This window comes from Sminthopsis crassicaudata, chromosome 3, assembly GCF_048593235.1.
Source record: "Sminthopsis crassicaudata isolate SCR6 chromosome 3, ASM4859323v1, whole genome shotgun sequence".
NCBI classification, from domain to species: Eukaryota; Metazoa; Chordata; class Mammalia; order Dasyuromorphia; family Dasyuridae; genus Sminthopsis; species Sminthopsis crassicaudata.
The window spans coordinates 565,291,430-565,312,861 of NC_133619.1; the positions used below are offsets into that span (position 1 = coordinate 565,291,430).

At 32.9% G+C, this 21,432-nt stretch overlaps 1 protein-coding gene across 5 annotated transcripts in view; it reads left to right on the forward strand.

The window, feature by feature from the left end:
• Positions 1-21,432, forward strand: part of RB1 (RB transcriptional corepressor 1) — a 172,437-nt gene that overhangs the window by 24,324 nt on the left and 126,681 nt on the right. For all 5 annotated transcript variants that reach the window (XR_012488768.1, XR_012488769.1, XM_074307714.1 and 2 more), the window contains exons 3-7: positions 8,170-8,285; positions 8,655-8,774; positions 11,422-11,460; positions 14,804-14,871; positions 18,691-18,801. Coding sequence is in view for 3 of the 5 variants with exons in the window: in XM_074307714.1 (XP_074163815.1) it covers positions 8,170-8,285; positions 8,655-8,774; positions 11,422-11,460; positions 14,804-14,871; positions 18,691-18,801 (454 nt within the window). In the remaining 2 variants the exon portion in view is untranslated. The remainder of the gene's footprint in view (positions 1-8,169; positions 8,286-8,654; positions 8,775-11,421; positions 11,461-14,803; positions 14,872-18,690; positions 18,802-21,432) is intronic.

Consider the following 21,432-nt stretch of genomic DNA (forward strand, 5'->3'; position numbering starts at 1 on the left):
TTTTAATTCAGTGGTTTTCCTACACTTAATTTTTTATTAATCTCAGCCATAATTTTTAAGATTTTCAATTTGGTACTTAATTATTGCTTTTTAATTTGTTCTTTTCCTAGTTTTAAAAAATTGTTTGCCCTTTCTATGTTTTATTGATATAAGCATTTAGAGATATAATTTTTCCTCTGATCACTGCTTTTACTACATTCCATAGATTTTGGTATATTGTCTTATTACTGTCATTTTCTTGAATCAAATTATTGGTTCTATGATTTGTTCTTTAGCTCACTCATTCTTTAAGCTTAAGTTGTTTAGTCTCCTGTTAGTTTTTGTGTTTCATACTTCCTTATTGAATATATTTTTATTTCAGTGAGATATAAAAAGAATGCATTTAATATATTGGTTTTTCTGCATTTAAGTATCATTTTTATGCTAATATGTGGTCAGTTTTTGTAAAGGTACCATATGCCACCTAGAGAATAGTGTCTTCTGTTTCATTCCCATCCAGTTCTCTACAGATATCTATCATATCTAGCTTATTTCAAAATCTATTAACCTCCTTAACTACTTTCTTCTTCTTCTTTTTCTTCTTCTCTTCTTCTTCTACTTCTTTTTAGATTTATCTGATTCTGAGAGGTGAAATTTAAAGTCTCCCATAATTATAGTATCATTATCTATTTCTAGCTATAAGTTATTTAACTACCCCTGCTTTTTTTAAAACTCTGCTAAAGCAGAATAAATTCTACTTAAGCTTTTATTTTAACTCAATGTATATCTCTCATTTTAAAATGTGTTTTTTACAAACAACATACTGTTATTAATCCATTCTGCTATCCATGTTTGTTTTATGAATGCTTTCTTCACATTAACATTCAAAGTTATATTTACTAGTTGTATGTTTCTCTCCATCCTATTTTTTCTCATTGTTACCTTTCTCACCTTTTTTTTTTCCTTATCCCTCACATTTTTTATTTTTGTCAAACTACTCCTTCCTAAACTGTACTCTTTTCAGGAACCCTCCTTTATCTACTTCCCTTAATCTTTTATTCTTTACTCCTTCTATCCCTCTAAACATCTCTCATTTATCTTCTTTCCCTACCTACTCCTACCTTGATCTACACACACTTTAAAAGTCTCTGCCTTATCCTGTCTCCTAATCCTCCTTTTTCTTTCTTTGGTGGTGCTGGTGGGTTTTTTTTTTTAATTTAATTTTATTTTAATATTTTACTTTTCCCAGTTACATGTAAAGTGTTTTTTTTGCATTTGTTTTTAAAACTTTCAGTTCTAGATTCTTTCCCTTCCTTTCTTGCTACCTTCCCCCTCCCCCAAGTTGAGAAAGCACATGTGAAAGTTTGCAAAATATTCCTATATAAGTCATATTGCAAAAAACCCCAAAGATTTCCTCTTTCCCCCAAAAACCCAAAATTCTCAAGAAAAATACAGTTAAAAATATGCTTCAATCTGTATTCAGACACAATTAGTTCTTTCTCTGAGTATGGATAGCATTTTTCAGGGTAGTCTTGGATCCTTGTATTGCTGACAATAAATAGCAAAGTAATTCATGCAGCTGATCATCCTACAACATTGCTATTATTTTGTACCCAGTACATTTCTCTTTGCATGAGCTCGTGAAGGACTTTCCAGATTTTTCTGAGAGAATCCTACTCATCATTTCTTATAGAACAATGGTATTCCATTATAATCATATATCATGATTTATTTAGTCAATCCCCAATTGATGAGTATCCCCTTAATTTCCAAATCTTTGCCTTGAGAAAAGAACTGCTCTAAATATTTTTGTACATCTTTTCTTTTTCTTTTTTTCTGCCTATTTCTTACTAAATTTATGATATTTTTATACCCTTTTAAGTGTATCTGTTATTTCTTCTTTCATTCAATTGTGATGACAATAAGTCCTTAGCATTTACCAACCCTGTACCTGCTTTCCACTGTCACAATTCTTCCTTTCATCTCTCATTTGTAAGAGATAATTGCTCCATTTTATCTCTCCGTCTCCAGTTTCATTTTTTAGAATCATCCTCATGCTCAGCTCAATTCCAAAACTCCTATCTATATATGGTCTTTCAAACCACCCAATTAATGGAAACTTCTTAAGAGTATAGATAACATTTTCCCATATAAGAAGTAAACAGTTTGATTTTATTGAGTCCTTAATAATTTTATGCTTCTCCTGGGTCTAATAGGTCAAATTTTCCATTAAGTTCTGGTCTTTAGGTCACAAATATGTGAAAGTTGTCCTTCCTCTGCCTCACTCCGTTTTTCAATTCAGGATTATACCCATCTTTGCTGAGTAAGTTATTTGTTGCAAACCTAGCCCTTTTGCTCTTTGAAATATGTTTTAAGTTCTTTAGTCTTTTAATGTGGAAGCATTAGATTTTGTGTAATCTGATTGAAGCTCCATAGTATTTAAATTATTTTTTTTTCTTGTTTCTTATAATACTTTATTCTTAACCTGGTTGCTTTAAAACTTGGCTGTGATGTTCTTTTAAGTTTTACTATTTCCTCCTCCTCCTCCTCCTTCTCCTCCTCCTCCTCCTCCTCCTCCTCCTCCTTCTCCTCCTCCTCCTCCTCAATTTATTATTATTACCAGGTTCTAATCCTGAGCTATGAGGGTTGGTGCCTCAGGTTTTTCTTTTTTCTTGAGGAAATTGGGGTTAAGTGACTTGCCCAGGGTCACATAGCTATGAAGTGTTAAGCGGCTGAGGTCAAATTTGAAATCAGGTCCTCCTGACTTCAGGACTGGTGCGCTATCCACTGTGCCACCTAGCTGCCCAGTAGGTTTTTCTTACTGCTATTTTTTGAGCTCTTTCTGGCAGGTTCATTCTTCTTAGGAGAGCCACAACTAGGGCCTCTACTCCACTGTCAATGCAAAAGCTTTTGCTCCCTGCAGTTCTTCCATACCTGCAAACTTTAGCTAATTCCTTTGTTCTGGAACTGAAACCAGGGATTCCTCTCCCTTGGAAGTATTCAAAGGCAGTAAGGTCCCTGCCCCTGTGCTATTGCATATATGTGTATGTGCTTGTCTTCTTAGCTGGTAAACACAGCTTGGGGAACTGCATCAGATGGACCTGATTTTCCTCCACAGTCTTCCCCTACTCCACTGTTGGCTCTTCAAATAGTCCCTGAGATGAAAGTTCCTGAATCAAGCTTGCCTCCCCCAATCCACCTGCTCCCGGGAGCTGTTAATTCAGTGAAGTCTATCTAGACAAGGATGCACTTCAGTTGGCTGAATCTGCCCCTGGGGGTGTTCTTAAGGTCCTTCAAAGTTGTTTTAGGAAGACTGTTGCTTTGTCCCAACTTTTAATTATTTCTGCCACTCAAAAATCACCTTGAAGTGATATTTTGTGGAAGAAATTTGGAGATCATGGTATTTTCTGTCTTATTCTGCCATCTTCCCAGAATCCTCTTCAATTAAGAGTTTTTTTTTTCCTATCTATTCATCAGAGACTAGAATTAAAATAATGGGGAAAGACTTCTGAGTAATTTGAGATAAGGCAGAGAAGAGAAGAGAGAGCTCCTCACAAGTGACCAGTTTTTTTGAGAAAAGTATCAAGGCAAGGTTCTTAGGAAAGAACACATGCTGTGGTCGATTTCTCTAGAAATGAGATTTGGAATAGCTGTTGTGGAGAGTGGGATATCCAGTTGATTAGAAAATCCTTGAAGGATTACCTTGCTTCAGTGAAGGCCCAGCTAAAATTATATAACAAAAATTTGTATTCAACCCATTCAACATGTTTTAGTTGTGCTTTGCTTTTTTTTTTCTCCTTTTCCCCTCCAGCTCTGTTCATTGATGCATGAACTGGAGTGATATAGTTAGGGTTAAGGTTTGGCAAGACATATTGATAGTATCAGGTAGCAAGACATTTGAGAAAAGATAGCTTTTGCCTATTTTGCCAATTTTATTTCTTTATTATTATTTTCCTTTACTCACATTGTGTTATATTCCAGATGGGCTACTTGAACCAGATATGTTTTATCATACTTCCATGTCTTTAAACAGGGAGTCCCTTATGTCCTACATACTGCTTCCTTCTCATTTGTGAATTTCAAAATTTCTTTAAAACTGCATATCTTCGTATTAAGGATATATTCATATCAAGGGTTCTTCCTTGAGTCCTTTCCCACTCTCCCATTGAAATTGTCCTTTTGTTATGCCACAATTCCCTTTTATTACCCTGCCTCAGTTTCCCTAATTGTTTTGCCTCAGTTTTCCTGGTTGCAACCCTCCTTTTCTGTCCATTAGAACTGAGTTAATTAGGGCTATGGAGATGTGGCATTCCAGAAGATAAGATTCCAGATGTCCTATTTCAGATACCTAATTGGCATTGTTTATAACTATAAGTTTCAGACTTTCTGGCTCTAAGCTGGACACCTTTTTAACTCCCAGTTTGTTAGAATTTATGGTCCTACCCCCCCTCCCAACCTGTTAGAACCAGATTAATGTTTCCTGCCTGGAGATTTTTGCTCATCAGAGTTTGGACTCCACTCCCCTGCCTTTGTTTAGTTACTGTGTATAAATATATCATTGAGAACTCACATTTGCTGCTGGATGCTTTGTTCATCAGCCCTGGGGGCAGCATGCCCCCCAGCATCTCCCTCTCAGAAATCCAAATAAAATATTAATTACTCTCTAATCTCTAGCTTGCCTCAGTTTCTCCAGCATTACAATTTGGAGGTTTCACCAAGATAATAGAAAGTGAGAGCAGGATTAGAGATTAGAGACCTTTGGGTCTCCACCTTGGGCCTCAGGGTAGCTGGAGATCTGGGTTCTTGGCCTGGAGAGGCTGGCTCTCTGGATTTTTTTCCCCAGAGTTTCCAGGAAAGAGCAGTTTTCATCCCCAGCCCGACAGTGGACACTCCATTTCGGCCATGGGAGAGTAAGTCTGGATGTTTTAGGACACAATCTGATCTGTTTATGTTTTTGTCTGTCTTTGCTAGCATCTGGATTCTCAGAATAATAAAATGCCAATGGGCATTAAATTCTGAGAATGGTATAATTCCAGGACTATGGATGATATCCTCTGGTTTGGGTGTCTTCTAAGACACATCTAGTCTGATCTGATTCTGAGTGCCTTTTTGGGCATTCTCTGGTTATATGTGATAAATGTTTTGTTTAATGTTGTAACTGTATCTATGTGTGATTTGTGACTGTACAGTCTATAATTTGTGTTGTGTTCTGTGTGATTTGTCTGTTTTGTTAATTTAAGAGCTCTGTGAAGTTTTAAGAACAATGATTAAGAAATTTGGGAATTAGTTATTTCAATGTTGCAATTGTACTTAGTATAAAAATTGCTTGTGATTTTAAACTTTTTAACTTGTGCTAATTTGTGAGTAAAAGAGAACTGTGGAACAACACTTTCCTTCTTCAAATTTTCCTACAGTATTTTGTGTGAAACTTTTCTTTGTCTTCATCACTCTTGTAGCTTGCTTTATGCTTATCTCTGTGTGAATACATATACACACATAATTTTTCTCCCAATAGAATCTATGGAAATTGTGGGAAAAGGCTATCATTTTTTATTTTTTCCCTGCCTTGACTCCCCAAAACACTCAGGGAGTCCATTTTGGGATGCAAACAAAAGCAAGAATGACTTGGTATGAGTGGGGGGAGGGCTTCATTTTTAACACATTCAGGGCCTCCAGCATATTCTGATTTAGTGTTTCTACAAAATATGGCAACTTAAAAGATGAGTTCAGGGAACCCCATAACCTTCCTTAACAGAAAGCAGCATTGATTATATAAAGATTACCAGGGCTCCAATTTGGGAAAAGACCTAGGTACAAAACCCAGCTTAACACTTAATAGTTTGACAAGTCAATTAATCTCGCTGAAACTTTTTTTTTTCCATCTTTGAAGTAGAGGTGATAATTCTTGAATTGTCTACCTTACAAGGTTGTTATGAGGATCATATGAGATTATATACACATACAAACACACACACACACACACACACACACAATGTTGTCTCCTATTATTTATCTTCTTAAAGCATTGGAAAAGAAGAGTTTAATTATTACTATTGACAGATTTTTCAGGTTGGGAACAGAATTTTGTGAGTTTAATTGTACCTATTATTATATTTTAAATAATTTGATAATTAGAAGATTAAATATGCCAATGTAAAACAACTTTTTAATTCTATTCCTATACTTCTGTATTGCTCACAAAGCCTATATTTATAGGCAGAGGCAGTCTTATAAATAGGGATTTAAAATAGTATAAGTTTATAGGTATTGTAACCATCCCTGTGCTCAGTTACACTTTTTTTCTTCCTAAGGAAGGGAGAATTATATTCAGAAGGAAAAAGTGCCAAACATCTTAAATCATTCATTAGTCCAAGAACACATCATGGAAATCAGTTTATCACATTGCTTTCCAAAATATTGCTAATCGATAGTCTTCTTTAAAGTAATGAAGCAGAGAATAATTAAGTTCCTTTTTTTTTTCAATGTTATCTTCTTTTATACCATCTTCATTTTCATCTGTGAAACAAGTTCTGATTCTGGGGAAAGAATAGGTTCAGAGGATGGGGCACTGCTCAAGAAAGGCAGTCTTAGATGAATCTGCTGTAAACATCTTTAGGCAGGGAAAGCAGCATATGATCAATAGGTACTAGGGCTATGGGAATGAGTGGGAAGAAAAGGGTGGTTATTCTTGCCAAAGGGTGATTAAAAAAACAAACAAACAAACACTGATAAAAACAACTGTTTACCTATATTATCCATATTTATCTGAATATAATAATTTTTAAACTAGGACTAACCTTGACTATGTCTTTAAAAAAAATAAATCTATTGTCTCAGAGTTGTCATTTTCCTTTAACTTTTACCAAATTTAGTTATACCAAATGATAGTCATATAACTAGTGATGAAGCATTTGCTGTCATATTTGGAGGAAGAGATAATGTAATTTAGTGCTAAAAAATATTGTATTTGGACTTAGAAAACTTGAATTTGAGTATAAACTATGGGATCATTTATATAGCCTTAAATTCCTTATGTTTTAATAAGAATATAATAATGTTTGTACTGTTTACCTAATGAAATTATCGTATCAAGTGAGATGTTTGAATAATTGTTAATACATATAATACTTCAGCTTTACAAAGCTTTTTACATACTTTACCTTGTTTTATCTTAAGTAGTATTAGTATTGGAGTATCTAAGTGACACAGTAGATTAGATCCTTAAACCTGAAGTCAAGAAGATATGAGTTCAAATTCAGCCTCAGACAATTATGTAACGTTATGCAAGTCCCCTAACTCTGCCTTAATTTTTCATCTGTAAAATGAACTAGAGTAGGAAATAGCAAACCACTCCAGGATCTTTGCCAAATGGGATCATGAAGAGTCAGACATAATTGAAATGACTGATCAACAACAAAAGAACAATTATTAGTGTTATTTTACTGAGAAGGAAAAGGTTAGTATTTTGCCCAAGTATAATAAACCTTAGCTTAAATTTGAAGTTGTGTCTTCTGATTTCCAATACATCATGCTGTTTTGTGGCCTTAAAACAATAATAAATAGTTGTAAAAATTTTTTTCCTATGTAGACTGTAGCTATTTTTCACGTTTGATTGTTTTTATGTATGGTACTCAAATTTAATAATTACGCTTTTCTATATCAGAATTGAAAGTTAAAATCTAATTATTGTGAAATGTTTAAAATGCATATATTTTCTTATTATGCCTTTGCAAAATTAATATATATTTTTCTATTTCAAATGATGTGTTAATGCTTGTTTTTATATTTTTTAATATGTTAAAGATTAAACAAAATAGAATTTTTTTTTCAGATTCCAAAGTATACAAAAATCAGATGAGAAAATCGGCTTGGTTTCAGGCAGAGTCTATGAATTGTGAATGTTCACATTCTGAGATTGACTGTGAATGACATTAGAACATTTAAATGAGACATTTGTATCAGATGTATGATTTATGTAATTTTTCAAATTGTTATTATTTATATCTTTCTAATCTTGTTTTAAAAAATTAACTACTGTAGTAAAACAAAACACCAAGTTATTATGTGTGTGTGAATCATTTTGAATGTGTGTTTACATATATTGAAAAAAATAACCACTTGTATTTATAATTTCTATCATAGTACATTTGATTATATTTAATAAGTAAATTTGTTTTTTTTATTCTATAGGAATATTATATTCAAAAGAAAAAGGAATTGTGGGGAATCTGTATATTCACTGCAGCCATAGACCTGGATGAGATGCCATTCACCTTTACTGAGCTTCAGAAAAGCATAGATATAAGGTATATCCAAGTAGATTTGATTTATTTTGTCAAACAAGTTTTGAGTGGTTTAGCCCACTTCTCTATGATATCCAGCAAATATTGGAAATACTGTAACTAGGATTTAAGCTATTTATTTCTTACAATGACCCATTTTATTGATAACTCATTCTCACTATCCCCTCTTCCTATTAAAAATGTAAAGAAAATCATTTTATGATTTTTCTCTTTAGGTCTAAATGATAACTACTGCAGAGGAATATAATGGAGTCATTTAGTAAAATTATAGCAATCGTTTCAAATTGAGATGCTTTTACTTAAAAAAAAAAAACTACATTCAAGGAAAATACTTGAAGGAATAACTTTGTTTCTTAATTCTTCCCTATGCAGTATGTGCAAATTTTATCATCTGATAAGAGAAATTGATACCAGTACTAAAGTTGACTGTTCTGTATCCAGGCTAATGAAGAAATACAATGTTTTATTTGCCCTCTACCACAAACTGGAAAGGTAAAATTTCATTATTTTTAAAAGATACATCTTTGCTTTTATTCTTGATATCTTATTAATTCCAACTTGGTTTATTCAGCATATATTGAATATGTACTATATAGGATATTGTTTTCTTTTTAGTACAATATCTTTTGATGTATGGTTCATTGTTGCTTTTTATATGTTGTGAACAAGTACCCTAGTTTCTTTCCCCTTGTCCAACAAACTTTTTTTTTCTAAATTGAGGAGTATCACAGAAGTAAAACTGCATTTTAATTGTGTTGTTAGCGCTGTGAACAATCAAAACAAAAGCAGAAGTGAGAAGAGTTCAGGGAGAAAGGTTTTTATCTTTTCTTTGCTCTCCTTGTTCCTTCCCCTGACATAAAATTGAGGAGGTAATATTGCATCACTTCTCACATTAGAGACAAATGAGGAAAGCAAGATAACTTTTTCCATAATTGGGCCATTCCCCCAGTTGTCTCTCAAAAGCAGAAGGTTATATCCTAGTTGTATAGACACCTCTCTGATTGGATGGGGAGGGCACCCAGGAAAAAGAAAGGTCCTAAAGTGTTCTAGAGAGAATAGATTTGAGAATTAAGGCATTAACAAAAATCTATCCCAGTTTCTACCACCAGAGGTTAATTCTTATTTTCCTTTTTTCATCTTCCTTCCCCCCCCCCCCACCCAGGCTGGGTGGGGTTAAGTGACTTGCCCAGGGTCTCTCAGCTAGGAAGTGTTAAGTGTCTGAGACCATCTTTGAACTCAGGTCCTCCTGAATTCAGAGCTGGTGCTCTATCCACTGCACCACCTAGCTGCCCCCTTTCACCTTCCTTTTACCTTCTATCCTCCTTAAAACATTTCTTCATATATGACAACATCCAGGAAGAAAAGTTTTTACTTAAATTATTGGGAAAATAAATAATGAAAATTTTCTTAAGTGTTATATATTTGATTTCAGTTAATCATTTTGGTCACCAAATCAAAATATTTTTCAAGTTGTTCATCACATGGGAAACTTTGAGTAGAAAATTATGGCAGCAAAAAATACTGTACTGCCAGAATGAAAGTTAAATATCCTCAATTACTATGTTATTCCTAGAAATAAAAAGTTTTAAGTTTTAAAATTTTTTTATTTTGAGGAAGAGCTGGGGTTTAATTGGGCAATTAATATTGCCCTTATATTCATTTTGTCTAAGTGTTATGAACCTTACTAATTTCTTGTTTCAACTTACATATCTTATTTTATTCTTCCTCATTTCCTTTCCCTTATTATCTTTCATAAGAAGCCTTTATACTATTTTCTTAGGGAGCATTAAGGAATATTCATATAAGAAAGTTATTTTTTTAAAAACTGTGTACTAGAACAAATGTTTTACTGTGTCTATAATTTAAGTCTTTAACACCTCATTTTTCAAGAAAAGAAAAAAATAAACCAAATTTGCCACCATTTTACCCAATAAAAATTAGTATTGTCCCAAAAGGAATTCAGAATTGTAGGAAAGAAAAAAAAAACACATTTAATTAGCGGGGAGAAAAAGGCAACTTATAGAGAATAACTCAGAGGAGCAGCTAGATGGCACAGTGGGAAAAGCACTAACTCTTAAGCTAGGAGGGCCTGATTTCAAATCTAGCCTCAGGCACTTAACACTTATTAGCTATGTGACCCTGATAAGTCACTTAAATACTTAACCTCAATTGCCTCCCAAAAATAAAGATAAAAGAATAGCTAAGAGAACAGAAAGAACAAGATGCTAATATAGGAAGATGCTAATAAATGTTGGTTAATTGTGTATATGCATAGCTAATTTTGATTATGGAGAGAAGTTGTTCAGTTAAGCCAAGAGTAATATACATTTAGATTTGGCATATATTATATTGGATTTCCCTATCCCTAGTGGCTTGACTTCTATGCATCCATCCATCTATCCATCTATCTATCTGTCTATCTATCTATCTATCAATCATCTATCTGTATTTGGACATATTCATATATGCCCCAAAATATATTTCATTAAAAACTATAGAATTATTTTAGGGCATTTCAAATGATGGCTTAAAGAAGTAGGCCAGAAATATGCTTAATGGCATTGGAATTCTTCATCTTTAGTGAATAATACATATCCATATGATTGAGAGCAATTAAGAATTACTGCTTGGGAAACTTTGGGTTAGAAAAAAGTGTTTACTTTTCTGCAAGACTAAATTATTCTGCTTCGTTTAATTTAACATTTTCTGAAAAAGAACTGGGAGTAGTAACCATGATGTAAAGTCCTCTTTATTTCAAAGTGGTGTATAATGGTAGCTTGTAAATGAGCGTAATACAATAACATTATTGTATATTAAAAATTATGGAAAATAATGTACATTGAGTTTTAAGGACCTTTCTATAAACTTTTAAAGTATCTTTGTTATACATTATTATTATCATCATCATCATTTATTATTTTGGTCTAGATATTGATTTCATTGGCATAGAGAATTCCTGATATGGGAAAAATTCTCGGAATCAAAATTTTTATATCAATATGAAATTTTCTGAATTGAAAATTTTTTTATAACTTCTGTCTTTCTAAAAATGCATAATTTCTTTTAAAGAAGTGTCAAAGACTATCCCTCAAAAAACAAAAAAATACTTAGCCTAAATGATTTTTCTTTTTCCTTTCAGAACATGTGGACTTATCTATATGGCTCAACCTAGTAGTCCGTAAGTGATTCAGAATTTTGTTTTGATTTTTCTTTTTTTCTTGTATTAAATACATACGTATAATAATCATAATCTCATTGATTTAGTTCAGATCTGATAAAGGTTATTGCCATATCACAAAGATTCCATGGCTTTGGACTCTGATAATCAAGCTTCCATCTTTTTTTGGATGTATTAAGCAGAATGTAGCAGACAACTCAGTGCTGCTTACTATTCTTATTTAAAAAAACAACTCAGTTCAATTAACAGATATTTATCAAGTGCTTTCATAAGTTCAGTTGATAGCAACAACTACTTCATAAATGATAACACACTTATCAAGAACAAACTAATAAAGGCTAAATAAGTTGTTCATTGTATGCCACCTAATGGGCATTGTAGTTTTTTGCTTGAGAAATTGAAGATGGAAGAGTAGCTCACACAAAATTAGTTTTCATATATATAGTAGGACTATATTACTGGACTAACACATTATAGTATATGAATATAAATATCATTGTGCCTTAAAAATGATTAAATGGATAATTTGGGAGGAACTAGGGAGACTGACTCTGATCTCATTCAGAGTAGAATGAGCTGAAGTAAAATAGTACTTTCATATATAATATCAACATTGTAAAGGAAAAAATACTTTGAAATATCTTAGAAGTGTGATTAATGCACTGGTAAATCTCCAGTTCAGAGGACTGAAGACGAATTATGTCATCTGCCTCCTGATAAAGAGTTGATTGACTTACATGCCAGGAATATGACATGCATTTTTGGACATGCCCAAAGTGAGAATTTTATTTTGCTGGACTACATGTATTTGTAATAAGGATTTTAAAAAATTGTTAAATTGGGGAGAGGGTGGGAGAGAGAACTTTTTAAAGAATCCCCCCAAATAAAAATTTATCTTCATAATTTATTGCCTTATTTTGTGATCTGAAATTTTAAAACTCAAGCTTCATTAGGGTCATCATCTTTGGAGAGATATTAGTTTTGTCTTTGTTTCTGTTTTTTTTTTTTTTTAAGTTTTATTGATGCCTTTTGGTTTTTAATGCCATAGTCATTTCCTTTTGCCATCTCACATTCTGCAAATGGGCAAAGATGACAAAAGATGGGAATAGGTTTTGAGGAGTCATATCTACTGATATCTTCTTGTCTGGGCTTGTATTTTCATCAATTTCTCCCTTTTCTATCAGCACTTCTGCTTGATTTGCCCTCCATGGAGCAGCATGTCCCTACATTGGGTATCCCTTGATGGCAGCCTGCCTCCTCCAGATTTCTTTGTTTATTGTCTTTACCCATTATATTGTAAACTTCTTGAGGTCAGGGAATGTCTTTCTTTTTCTTATTTGTATCCATAGTACTTAGCATGTAGTAGGTGATTAATAAGTGTTTATGAACTATATTTGAATTGGTCTAGCTATCTTAAACATCAGTTTAGAAATAGTCAATACAAGTAACTAAATTGGCCATAGGCTTTAACCCAGTGATCTCACTATTGGGTATGTATCCCAAAGAAGTTAAGAGACTTCCAAAATGTACTAAAATGTTCATAATACTTTTCTTTGTGATAGCAAAGAATGAGAAACAAAGTGAGTAATCATCGATTGTGGAATGGTTACAAAAACTGGAAGAGTCCAATGGATTTTATTCCTCAATAAGAAATAATATTTTAAAAAATATGGAAATATTTTTATGAATGTATGAAGAATGAATTTAGAATAGAAAAGAACATGTTAACCATTATCATAAAAAAGAATTAAACACATACTATATACTAGGTACTTTGTTTATTTCTGGATACAAAGAAAAAAGACCAAAACATAGTCTATGTCTTTGAGAATTTTTATGGGCAGTAAGATTTGCAAATATCCACATACAAGAGTTATACAATATAAATAGGAAGAAATGTCAGAGGTAATGTAATGTAACTAGCAGTAAGAGGAAAGGAGTTGGAAAAATCCTCTTTCAGAAAGTGGTATTTAAGTTGAGCCTTTAGGAAGTCAGAGAATTGAGGAGTAAGGGTGAGGAGGGAGCAGATTCCAGGCATGAAAAAATAAGGTATGTAATCAGGAAATGAAATGTCATTTGTGAGGAATAGGAAGGAGGCTAATATGACTGTAACAGAGTACTGGCAGGAGAAAAAAGTCTAAGAATAAAATTTGGGAAAGAACTAGGTTGTGAAAGTCTTTAAAAGTCAAATGAAGGGTCTTCTATTTGATCCTGGAGGTAATAGGGATCCACTATTTATAAAAATAGGAGCATTGTGGTCAGACCTAGACTCTTTAAAGGAAGATCATTTTGGCAGCTGAATCATAGTGTACAGAAACAGGGAGGCCAACCAGAAAGTTATTGTAATAGTCCCAGCATGATATGATGAGAGCATAAACTCTGTTTTAATTGGAACGGTAAATCTTTTATGGAGGCATAAAGAATTGCTTTGCTGCAATCAGGATTTATTTGAGATTATATAATATAATTTTGTAGTGAACTAGTTAGCATGATTTTGTAATTTTCTCTAGCAGCTTGTGACTAGCAGTTAAGCAACACACAGTGGGATTTGAATAGTCAAACACAAAGTTGGGGCTTGGATAAGTCAAAATTGACAGTAGAATAAGGGACTAGGCACTCAAGTGTAGAGGGTAGTGTAGAGTTGAAATGGTTCACCAAGAATTCCAGATAGCAAAGGGAAGAAAGTGTACTTAGGATAAAGGGGATAGTCCCGGAGGGGTTGGAGCAGGGGGAGAAGGAAACAAAATAAAAAAGAAATAACAAAAACCCTGAATGGTGGTGGGATTGGAGATTACAGTGATGATGAACAGAGTTAGTGTTAAGGAAGCTGAGTTTTGAGTAATTGAAAAAACATATGGTCCTAGAAAAGAGATAATGAAATATATCTTCCACTGTCAGATCTGGAGGTAGAAGATTACTGGTTCATATTATTGTAGCTGTTGTTACATATCACTATAGTAGATGTTTGTGTTTGATTTTCTTTTCAGTTTGATCTGTGGTAGAAAGAGAATTTCCTCCTCAGAAATGACTAATGACAGAAGGCTTCAATAAAATTTAATTTTTTAAAATTATATAAAACTAAGGCAAAATTTGAACATTGGATCCCCTCCCCTACCTTGGCTAAGATTTTGAACCTTCACCATAATAAATGTGACTTGATTTATCAGAGAGTAAGTACTATTTGTCAATGAGGGCAGAATTTTCTGGAATTAAAAAGAAATGGTTTTTATAAAGTAATATGCCCTATTGCATGCTTCCTACCCCTAGATTTGGCTTTATAGTATCACTGATACTTTTTACCATTATAAATTTTTCATTTTTTCCCCTGTGATCTATTTATTAGGACATCTTCTGAAATAAATTCTATGTTGGTGCTAAAAGTATCTTGGATCTTGTTTTTGTTGGCTAAAGGTAAATTTATTATATTTATCAAATTAATCTGTGTAAAGTGTTTTGCAACATCTAAACCATTACATAAATGTGAACTATTATTGCTTATTAAATGATTCTATTGCTTATGGATCTCTGAGGTTATCTAACCCTACTTCTGCGTAAAGAAGAACCCCTTCTAAAACATCCCCAACAAAAGGATTCAGCTTTTTCTTAAAACCTCAAGAGAGGAACTTACTATTTCCTCCTATTCCATTTGGGAATGGCTTCAATCACTAAGAAGTGTTATTGGGGGGCAGCTAGGTGGTGAGGTGGATAGAGCACCAGCCTTGAATTCAGGAGGACCAGAGTTCAAATCTGGTCTCAGACACTTAACCCTTCCTAGCTGTGTGACCCTGGGCAAGTCACTTAACCCCAGCTTCAGGGGGAGAAAAAAAAGAAAAAAAAGAAAGAGGGAAAAAAAGAAGTATTATTGGGGGTTTTTTCATAGCAAACTTAAATACATGTCTCTGAAAAATCATCCTCTTTCTCTGCCAATTTCTTCTGAGTTATGTCTTTTGAGTACTTAAAGATAGTTTCAAATCTAAGTCTTCTCTTCTTTGGATTAAACATTCCCAGTTCTTTCAACTTATCTCCTTTTATATGGATATTCTTCAGTGTGTCAATGTTTTTCCTAAAATGTGGTACTCAGAACTAAACCTAGAGCTCTAAATGTGATCTCATCAGGCTAGAGTACAAATCTAATTCTTCCCTATTTCTTGTATTCTTTTCGTCTCTTAATGTATCCTTAGGTTGCATAAACTTTTAGCTGTCATATTTTTGACTCATATTAAGCTTCAAATCCACTAGAACCCTTAGAACTCTGTTAGATTAACTATTGACTAGCTACACTTCTCCCATATTATTCTTGTAGAATTAAATTTTTTTGAAAGCTAGTGTGGGATTCAAGTTTATCTTTTTAATTTAATCATAATTTTAAACTTAATTATATTAAATCATATATCCCATCAACTGTTGCCATTTAAATCTTTTGGACCTAACTCTGGCATCCAATTAGTCAGTATCTTTGTGTCATCTGTAAACTTGATAAGCATGCTATCTCTATATTCCTTGAAATCATTGAGGAAATTAATAGATGCTTTGAGTACTAACATTGAAACCTTCTAAAAGCTAATTATTGGGATAACATTCAGCCAGTAACATGGTTAACAGTTTGATTATTATCTAGCCTCTCTTCACTTTGTCCACCATCATAACATCTGAGACTGTGTTAGATATTTTGCTGAAATCTAGACACTGTGTCTGTGGATTCCTCTAATCTAGCCATCTAGTGTCCTTTCAAAAAGGAAATGAGATTGATGAAGTATGACCCTTTCTTTATGTTGCCTTGGTGAGACAATATGGTAGAGTAGAAAAAGCACTGCATTTGGAGTCAGGAACTCTTGAGTTTTTATTTTGACTCTGCCAGTCATGACCTTTATGACTGGGTACAGCTAAGCCTTGATTAGTGCAAATGGTGAATCCTGTGAAATGGTAACATTTTAAAAACTGTACCATTCAAAGTTTTAATTGTTTATAAACTATGATAGTTGATTCTAGCTGAGTGGAAAGATGTTGTGGAAAAGTGAATATCGCAACTACTTCCCTGAGTTTATTATTCATGTCTCCTAAGCAGGACCTGGCTGTATTTCATTTCTCTTCTCCAAACCTCTGCTTTTTTTTTTTTTTTTTCTTCTGTAAAATGAAGGAGCTGAGTTAGTTGATTTTTATGATTCAGTTGAATTCTGCTTCTGTTTCTAAATACCCACAATCTACTTTGTTGATAATGTTCTTTAATATTGTAGGAATGTTATTTCTTGCTATCAAAGGCTAATCAAACTGACACACTGTATTTTAGAGACTCCCTTCTTTTCTCTTTGTGATTTTTTAATTGGGCTTAACACTTATAATTCTCCAGATTTGCGGTGTCTCTCCCATTTTACCTGATCTTTTAAAAGTTGCCTGACAATTACTGTACTGTTTTATCTGCTAGCTCTTTCAGTATCTTGTGGTGCAGTTCATCGGGGCCAAGTAATGTAAATTTGTGAGGATAGCTAGGTATTTTCTTACTTTTTTCCTGCTTATTTTGAATTTCAGTTTACTTGGAAGAAACAATAGAAACAAAGTTTCAGTTGTCTTGCCTGTTACATTATCAGTATTATCATTACCCTAACCACAGCCCAGTACTGTCTTAATGAGTAGTATGCTCACACATGGAAACTGCTTTTCTAACAGTGTTTCATTTTCCTTTGACTAATTTATGAGGCTTATCTAGGGTATAAATATCAGGCACACCCTATTGTGTGCAGGGCTAATCATAAAGACTAATTAGAAGCGTAACTTTGGACAAATTGTTTAACTTCTTTAAGCCTTAATTTCCTAATCCCTTCAGTAGAAAAAAATAATGTTGTATTCCCTGTTTCATAGAAATATTGTATACACAATTCTTTGTAAACCTTAAAGGCCTATTTAATTGTAAGTTTCCAGATATCATATATTAACCGATAATGCTTGAAAGTCAACTGTAGTATATTTTAGTATCCAAATTTGGAGTACGTTAGCATTGTATTGAAGGTTCCACACTCTACTCATGAAAGCCTACTTGAAATGAATTTCTGATGAGCATTCAAGGTAATGTATATGTGTATGTGCTGTAAATGTATACATGTATGTGTATATACATAGCCCTATGGAAGTATTTGGAATATATTTTACCTCTTTGTGAAATAGTAAACATTCTTCTAGAAGAGGGAAGAGAATGAGCACCATATAGCTTCTACTTTATGCCAAGAGTTAGTTATGCTAAGCGTTTTACAAATATTATATCATTTGAATGTGACAACAAGCCTATGAGGTAGGTGTTGTTATCCCCATTTTTATAGTTTGAGAAATAGAGGCAAACAGATGTTAATGACTTGCCTAGGATCATACAGTTAATTAGTGTATGAAAATGGATTTGACCTCAGGACTTTCTGACCCAAGCCCAGCAAAGATCTATTCACTGCACCACCTAATTCCTCCCCCCCCCCCCCAGGTGTTGGTCAGTATAATGTATTATAACTTGGTGATCTTAATCAAGACTGAATGAATAATTTGAACTTTTATTTCCAGAGGAAGAGTATATATGAGTTTGTATTTGTATATAAAGTATATGCAGTTTTAAGCTTTAATAGGTTAAAACAGCGTTAAGATTTTTGGAATAATATACCAAACACATATACATGTACAGATATATGTGTGTGAATAACTCCTTATATATACATATATGCTATATATCTATATAAAATATTTATATATGTGTGTCTCCCATAGAAATATATATAATAAATGCACATATTTATAATATTTGTTATTGTTACCTTAAAATACAAGCTTTGGGGGACAGAGGTTATTACACTTTATAATGCTCATACTTTTATGTGTAGTTTTTATATCTCATATAAATATACACATACATATGCCATTGGGTGCAACATGGTACAAAGGAAAAATTATTGACTCCAGAATCCGAGGTCTTGTTCCAATCCTAATCCCAATACCTGCTCCCTATATATATGACTTTGCACAAATCTCTGTGAACTTTAGTTTCCTCATCTTTTAAATGAGGAGATTGGACTAGGTAACCTCTGAGGTTTCTTCCAGCTCCAAATTTTTGATCTTATAAAGAGAGAACTTGAAATATATTTTTTCATTTTGCAAAATAGTAAGCATTCCTCAAGTAAGGTTAGTTTACTAAACTTTTTACAACTTATTGATCTTAATCACTAGACAGTTTTAAAAAGCCAACTTTTTTATTTCTAGGTAAAATATTACAGATGGAAGATGATCTGGTGATTTCATTTCAGTTAATGTTGTGTGTACTTGATTATTGTATCAAACTCTCACCTCCTGCAGTGCTCAAAGAGCCATATAGTAAGTAGTCCATGGTCTTATTCAATATTTCTAAATATTGAATAGTTAATTTATTTAATGATTATACCCATATTATTTTGTGAAATCTGAGCTTCTAACCTTAAATAAAAAGCTATTTAATTTAATTTCATATTTTATGATGTTAATAAATCTATATATGTAAATATATATATAAATTAGTGTGGTGGCATGGGGTACACAAGTATATATATATATACATATATACATATGTATATATATATATTATGTGAATAACATCTTATATGTTTTTTCTTATTGCATCTTATTGTATGTAACTGACTTTTCTGCACATGAGCTCTTATTGTGCTTCACTTACTAAAGTAATGAAAAAATATTTAAATAAAAATAATACTTATTCTTAAACATTAAAGAAATTTTTACTAAAGATTGGATGAAGTTGAGATTGGAGGACATAATTTGTATGTAATAAACACAATTGTGAGACTTTGTCCATCTGTGTTCAGCAGTATATGAGTAGGCATAGAAATGGCTGGTGGGAATAATCTAGGACACTGTTAACCCCAAGAAATTAGCTTCCCTTTCAACTTCCATAGCCAATCTTTCTCCTCAGTGCTACACAGTTCTGGTCTGCTAAACTATAGAGATTCTATTGGCTAGGACTGGGTCTGAGATTGGCCAGTTTGCTCTTGCTTCTGTTCATATTATAGAGTGATTGGTGGAAGGGGAAGGAATAGTGGGGAGAGAGTGGTGAGTAATCAAGTGTTACCTTCCCTATTCCCCTGGCAGAGGGTACGTTACTGAACTTGGGCCTAGGTTTGGCCCATATTTGCCAGCATATTCTTTCATAACTTAATGTTTCCCCTATAACAATATAAACTTCTGAAAGACAGAATTGCTTCACTCTTTGTATTTAGATGTGTGCTTAGAACATAGTAGATACTTAATAAATGCTTAATAAATTGCTTGATTAATAGATGGAAGGCCTTGCTTACTAAGACCAAGCTGGGAGATTATTTACATGTAACACCATAAGGTACTAGATAAGATACTTCTCCTACTCCAAGGTAATATAATTTATACTAAAAGTGCATATGAGATAAATTTGCATTGTTATATTAACTGCAAAACTCTAATTATTTTTAGTTTCACCAGGATTTTATTTCTTGAATAGATTCTCTTATATTCGCCATAGTTTTTGATATTAGTATTGTTAGTTCTGGTACTTTTTTTTTTTCATAAATTAATTGTCTTTGTCCCATCCTATAGAGAGTCAGAGTTGTAGAATAACCTAGGATAAGTACACATTAAAATATAATGCTTAATATGTTTATTATAATTTAGTATTATATGTGGATTCCTTCTTATTCTAAGAGATGGCTATGAGGGTCAGCTTGTAGAATTAACAGAGCTTGTTTCTATTTTAGCATATGAATACACATTATATTTATTAAGCCTCATTTCACTCTCCTTCCATCTTCATGGTTCTCAAAAACATCACTTTTTTCTTATTTCTAGCCAAATGTCACTTCATCCTCAATCTTGGTTGTCCTACCATTGTTTTTAACTATATAGTCATTAATTTGGGCAAGTTAGGTTATTCAATAAAGGTACTCCTTGAGGTCCCATCTCTATCACTTGACAGTGGATATAATAATTCCCTATTACTATCACTAACCTCTTTTCTTCTTTAGTTAATTCCATTTCTGAGATAGTTGTTCTTTAGTCCTTCTGTAGCTACAATTTCAGAAAAGTAATATTTGGGAAAGAAATAGAAGAAGTCCTCTTAACATCCCTAAAGCCATCTGTGACTTTTCAAACTTTTGTGTCCTTAGATCTGAGCCAGTTTTGCCCAGGCCTCAATCAAGCCAGACCTTAGCCAGTTAAAACCTCAGCTTTCATAAATTATATTTAAGCCTGTGTTATAAGGATATCTTGATTTCTCACCACGAGGTTAGCAAAGAGTGTGGTGATTTTGGGAGAGAGACTATTTAATTCAACTTTATTAAGATAAGGAGGCCTTGTGTTGTTTGTGGAGAGAGTACTCACACTGGTGAAATTGTTTATGTTTTTGAAGAATACTAAATGTTCTTTAATTTATCTAAACGTTATCCTGAATTTAGGCTGTACCACTAAAATGAAATATTTTTTGAAAATATTTTTCAAACATATTTCAAAGAAATGAACTTACTTATAAATTAAAGTTCTCATTACAATCTTACAATCTGTATTTGGTGGGGATAGTAGGGAAGTGTGGCCCATTTTGGAGCAATAAAGTATTTGTTTTTATTATACAATTACTAGAAGGCTATATGTTAGTAATGGATTGAACCTTGAATTTTGTCAGGAAAACTTCAGTTCAAATGTGGCCTCTGACAATTAAATACTTAGTGATTCTGGACAAGTCACTGTACCTATCTCAACCTGTTTCCTCTTAAGTAAAATGAAAATGTTGGCCTTGATGGCTTAAAGCTTTTTTTTTTTTTTTTTAGCTCCAAATTAAATCCTCCAGTGATCTTGTGTTTTGAACTCTTGACAAATTCGTATAGATCATTTAAAAAAATGTTCAAGGTAGAAAAATATGTTTTATATGTACCCTGCCACACTACACACTCATCACCTGCATCAGTTTGTATACCAAATCTTTCCTTT